Source organism: Cryptomeria japonica, chromosome 3, assembly GCF_030272615.1.
Source record: "Cryptomeria japonica chromosome 3, Sugi_1.0, whole genome shotgun sequence".
NCBI lineage: Eukaryota > Viridiplantae > Streptophyta > Pinopsida > Cupressales > Cupressaceae > Cryptomeria > Cryptomeria japonica.
In genome coordinates this window covers 943,896,926-943,902,613 of record NC_081407.1, presented here as the reverse complement: position 1 = coordinate 943,902,613, position 5,688 = coordinate 943,896,926, and the positions used below count along the sequence as shown (strand labels likewise).

The 5,688-nt window shown below is 34.1% G+C and overlaps 1 protein-coding gene across 3 annotated transcripts; it reads left to right on the top strand.

The window, feature by feature from the left end:
- Positions 1-915: 915 nt before the first annotated feature.
- On the top strand, positions 916-5,305 carry LOC131072956 (NAC domain-containing protein 76). 3 transcript variants are annotated; one of them, XM_058009271.1, is made up of 5 exons: positions 916-1,080; positions 1,383-1,546; positions 2,680-2,856; positions 2,970-3,241; positions 4,619-5,305. In XM_058009271.1, the coding sequence occupies exons 3-5, from the start codon at positions 2,682-2,684 to the stop codon at positions 5,192-5,194; spliced, it is 1,023 nt and encodes a 340-aa protein (XP_057865254.1). In that variant the 5' UTR covers positions 916-1,080; positions 1,383-1,546; positions 2,680-2,681; the 3' UTR covers positions 5,195-5,305. The 3 variants fall into 3 exon arrangements, with proteins under 3 accessions (XP_057865254.1, XP_057865255.1, XP_059073009.1); XM_058009272.1 differs by lacking the exon at positions 916-1,080 and adding an exon at positions 1,124-1,293; XM_059217026.1 differs by lacking the exon at positions 916-1,080 and having other exon boundaries at positions 1,124-1,546.
- The last annotated feature ends 383 nt before the right edge of the window (positions 5,306-5,688 follow it).

Genomic DNA, 5,688 nt, shown 5'->3' with positions numbered 1-5,688 from the left:
ATTGGATAATAACAAGTTATCCACTTATATTTAACCTACATGACAACTCACTAACTCACCAACCTCGTTGTAATACATAGAACACCATAACTTATTACCATGAATTTGATATTTAAAGTAAACCCACAGCTTAAAATATTCTATAATACTTAAACATTAAATAAAATAATGCTACAATTTAATATAAATTTACTAAAATAATTAAAAATATATTAAAAATATATGAAAAAATTACAATACACCATTACTAACAACTTAACAACTTAACAGTCAACTTATATTTAACCTACATAAAACTACTCACTCACCAACCTTATAGAGAAATGGAAAACAAAAAACTGATAACAGGTCATAAAAATGGTTTCTTTAATGGAAGAAAATAGGTTATCTAGTTAGCCCACGACACAGCACCGTGGAGTAAACGGCTGGTAAAACAAATTATTCTGACAACTCCACTCATTTCCACAAATTCAAATGCTCAGCATTTATCATACGTGGATAAGAAGCCTTAAATTACACGGCTGAATGATTTGGAATTAGGGTTTTTACCCAGTGTAAGCGAGATGCAGGCGAATCAGATTTGATTAATGGCGATGGCACGTGGAAAGATGAGCCTTCACGAATTCGTAGGCGTCCTATTCTCTAATCTTCATGTGCTCACGTGCACCATTTTCATTTAATCCTCCCAAATCATTCTCTCTTTCAAAAGATGAGGCGAATTTCAGCCGCGTCTTCCGCAGAATCCCATCGTCTTACACAAATTTTATATCAGATCATCACAAATATATAAATATATTATCAAACTTTTCTTCTCCTTCACACTTCTCAAGCTTATCTACATCATACTTCATCACAACATTATTATCATTCTTCCCTTCCCCTTCATTGAATTGCAGTTTGTTTTCCTCCTTTCACCATTTGACTTGTTGAGGCGTTGGAAGGTGCTGAAACTTTGCCTTTTTCACGTGCTTATCTTTTTCATGCCTGCGGTCAAAACTATGTAAAGATCAAATTTTTATGCCAGCTGGTGCTTGGTGGTTATGAATCCATGGATTTAATAAAGTAGAGAGTAATGATATGGTTTGCATTTGACCTTGTTTCTGAATTTTCTATTAAAGTTTTAATATACAGGGTTTTAACAGCCTAGACCGTCTCTAGTTTATATTTCCTTTGACTAAATCTAGGAGATTCTTCTGCCAATGGAATATGGCCTGGAGTATGAAATCATAAGTAGACTTCTGTGGATTTTTTGTGGCAGTGCATGTCAGGGAATGAATAAATAGATACCCTCATGTACTGATCTTGAAGTCTTTTGGGCTATGCTTTTTTTTTCTTCAAAAGGTCTCTCTTGGGCTGAAAGACTCCACTGTATTGTTGACCAGGTGTCTTTCTTGTTGACAAGTGAGGATTGATAATTGTTTGGGTTCCTGGATACACAGAATCACAGAGCCAGACAGGAGGAGGAGTTGAGCCCCACCACTTTGGTTAATACCCACATGCTCTAATCTACTGGGTGTCCAGAGTTGAGAAGACTAGAAGTTTGCAGGTAGTCTATCAGCTTTTAAAGCAGATTTCAAGTTTTGCAGAATTGGGATGTTAGTATATGTAGGGCTTGATTTTGGTTGTAAGTATTGATTAGGTATGAGCCTGAATTTGGGCTTATCAGAATTGACTTGGCATGAATTTCTAGGAGAAACATGGATATAGGTTTTATGTAGATGAAAGATTATGAATGGTAGAATTTAGTGTTTGGAAATTGATTTTGGTAGTGTTTGTTTCAATCATCTGCTCCTTGTGAGTATCCAGTTTTTGTATGACAGATGTTCCAGGGTCTTTCTAATGATAGAGTTGGCTTGGAGGAAACTTATCCTTCTGGGGACTACTCTAGAACAATAGACTTTTTCTGGAATCAAGCTCTGTTTGCTTGCTGTCCCATTCTTTTGTCTTTTTAAAGTAAGATGAATATGGTTTTTGTAAAGTTTGTTGTAGTTTCTTTCCTTTTTTAAGAAGAAGACAAACAGTAGAGTATAGGGTTTGCTATTGCTATATATGTATTATGCTATAGCATTCTGGTGTGTCTGGTGGTCTCCTAGGCTGTAAGCTAACTTACTTTTGTAGTAAAGTTGGGTGTACACGCCACCAAACATAGTAGACCTTAATATGATATTTCATTTTCTTATGGAATTTCTACTGTTGAGGATAGTTTAGGCTGGTATATTTCAGATCATCTTTCTATGATATTTTCTATCTTTTTCATGATCCATCAGATATTTTTTATCATATTTTATGATATTTTTGGATCATTTTCATGAGCAAGATAATAAGTGAAGAAAAAAGAATTTTGATTATTCTTTTGAAAACATCTCCAAAAATTATGAAAGAATTTTGATTATTCTTTTGAAAACATCTCCAAAAATTATGAGTACTGAGCTTATATTATTTTTCTTGTAAGACTTTCTAGGTAAAGAAGACTAACCAGTATGAGTAGATAATATGTATATGCTTTTCCCCCTCTCCTTACTGTTTGTCAGATGAATGAAAGACTCTTCTCTTGTTACAATACCCTCTTTTTTTCTTCCTGCATATATCAAAGTATTGCTAATTGTTATGCTTATGACTCTTTGAGGTGGAATAAAGTGTTTGATTGATGGTATATATATATGTTCTCTTGTATTGCAGAGATGGGTTTATCAACAAATGGGCAATCCTCGTGTGTTCCACCAGGGTTCAGGTTTCATCCCACAGATGAAGAACTTTTATACTATTATCTGAAGAAAAAGGTGTCCTATGAGATCATTGACCTGGATGTTATCAGAGATGTTGATCTTAACAAGCTTGAACCTTGGGACCTGCATGGTATGCCAAATGAATTAAGTTGTTCCAAGTACTTGAATTTGATAAAAGAATTTGCTTTCAGACTTGTTCTCCTTATTATTGTATGGTTTAACTGTTGTTTTGAATTGAACCAGAGAGGTGCAAAATTGGTTCTGCTCCACAAAACGAGTGGTACTTTTTCAGTCATAAAGACAAGAAGTACCCAACGGGCACCCGTACAAACAGAGCAACAACTGCAGGGTTTTGGAAGGCAACTGGGCGAGATAAGGCCATTTATATGAACTTCAAGCGGATTGGAATGAGAAAGACCCTAGTCTTCTACACTGGGAGAGCACCTCATGGCCAGAAAACAGAATGGATTATGCATGAATATCGCCTCGAAGACAATGAGAATACCCAAATAAACGTAAGCCCTACTGTTTTCTTCCCTTTATTTACCCAGCATCTCTAAAATATCATTTATAAATTAGCTCAGCATATAATGACTTAGCACTCACAGTCATCACTTCAATCAGCAATTTCTTATGATTCTTGACTCATATTGGCTCATCTTATGAGGAACAATTTACACTATCTCCTCTTTGATTATTGATTCATATTTTTTTAGGAATGATTTACACTACCTTTTTTCTTATGATTATTCATTTATACTAACTCATATCTTATCAGAAATGATTTACACTATCTCCCTTTTTTTATGATTATTGATTCATAATATCTCATGAAACATGATTTATAACTACCTGTTTTCTTATGATTATTGATTCATACTGACTCATACTTTATGACGAATGATTTACACCACCTCATTTCTTATGATTATTGATTCGCACTGAATCATATCTTGTGAGATATGATTTACACTACCTTATTTTTGTGATTATTGATTCATAATACTTCATGTTTTGTAAGGAATTATTTACACTACCTCATTTCTTATGATTATTGATTCAAACTAGCAATGATTACACCATCTCATTTCTTATTATTATTGATTCATATTAACCCTTAGCAATTTACACGTTTCTTATGATTATTGATTCATACTAACTCATATCTTATGTAATGTAAGAATTTACACTGCCTCATTTCTTATAATTATTGGTTCATATCAATTGAGGAAATATGATTTACACTCTCACGAGCTTGAATTGCTAGTTGAACACAACTTGTTGTGGGTAGCGAATAATAATGAACTCATTTCTTATCAGAGCTGAGTTCATGTGAGTTAATCAATTGTATCCTCTAACTTTTTAGTAATCATCATTTATTATTTATTTATGATAGCTGAATTCAAAAACTTATAGAAGTGGATAGTTAGTAATAATGTGCATTCATTCTTTCAACGAACTATTACTTTTTGAGGGGTGATTCACAAAGTTTATTTGTTACGCAGTGACCAAGATCTTAGAGAACAAGTTATTGTGAACTATAGGTGATTGAAAGGATGACTCAATTATATAAATCATTAACCGTAATCTATAATACTCAGTGACAACTTCATTCACCCACATCACTTGGGTGCTAACTCACTACAAATACTGAGGAACTTAATCACTGCCTACCTGATATTTCGTACGAGTCATTAAATTTAAGATTGTCTATAATCTTGTTTATATAGCTCTAGATCCTTAAAATCAATCTCTAGTCTTTAATACAATTCATGTCAACAAGTAAGAATAACTCTCTTGTATAGCACTTATATGAAAGAATAACTCTGGTATGTTTTTTTTTTTTTTTCATTGCATGGATGAAAATGAACTCTTTTTCATTCTTTCCCCAGGAGGATGGCTGGGTAGTTTGCAGAGTTTTCAAGAAAAGAATGCATTTCAAGGACAAAGCCGAGTTTCAACGTCCAACTGCAGTCGATAATGAACAAAACATTCTCTCCTCTCGGCTGGATTTCCCTTCTGAAGATCATAACCATGATCAGCAGCTTAACACAATGCCCAAGCAATCTCAAACCCAATACAATTTCCATCGAGATCATCATGTATTCATGCAGATGCCACAACTACAAAGCTCAGAAGGCTCAACATACAGTGCTTCTCCATGGGTTATCAGACAGTTTGTTCCAGAAAGACTTCTAGACAATAGCTCTAGACAACCAATTCAAATGAGAGAGCTCCAAGCAGTAGAATCAGAGATAAAGTTAACAGGTGTTAATGGATTCAGAGAAGAACGTTCAAATGATTGGACTGTGTTGGATGGTCTTCTTAATCAACAAACTGAGCAAGGGAAGCATGACGTGAGAATATATAATGGTGCTCCCCAAGCTTTGGAGGGATCTTCCCACACTTCAAATACTAATAATGATTACTCAGGCAGTGAAATTGACTACTGGAACTATGCAAGGTGAATTTGATTATTTGTAGGCTATGAAATCTTTATTGAGATCATTTATATGATTATGTATATAGTATTGTTCTATCAATTATTCATTATCAATATTAAGCAACTCTTGCATCTTTGAATGGTCTGATTTCTGGGCCAAATATATTTTTTGAATAAATTTGTTTCATCGAAAAGTGGTGGTGTGCTTTCTTAAGCCGGCTTCTTCCTGGCTGTGGAAGAAAAGTCCCCACTTGGCCTCATAGGTCTAAGTAATAGAAAGCTTTAGAAGTATATGCCAAATACATAAAACGAGAATGAGTTTTAAAAAGACTGTATTGAGCTCATCATTTGAATGATAAAACAATCTTCTTTGTTCCTTCAATTTTAGACTCTATCACTAACGACTTTATTGTGTAATGTTTTGGGTCACTTTCTTGCTTGCAAAAGTGATAGTCATGAGTGTGAAATTGATTGTGATGTGGATATGATCTAATAACTGATAGAAATGATATGATTGAA

Excerpts from the sequence above, each read along its gene's own strand:
- LOC131072956 (XM_058009271.1), top strand. The coding sequence starts at position 2,682 with ATGGGTTTATCAACAAATGGGCAATCCTCGTGTGTTCCACCAGGGTTC. Across the intron at positions 2,857-2,969 it reads TGAACCTTGGGACCTGCATG|AGAGGTGCAAAATTGGTTCT; the intron begins GTATGCCAAATG and ends GAATTGAACCAG. Across the intron at positions 3,242-4,618 it reads ATGAGAATACCCAAATAAAC|GAGGATGGCTGGGTAGTTTG; the intron begins GTAAGCCCTACT and ends TTCTTTCCCCAG.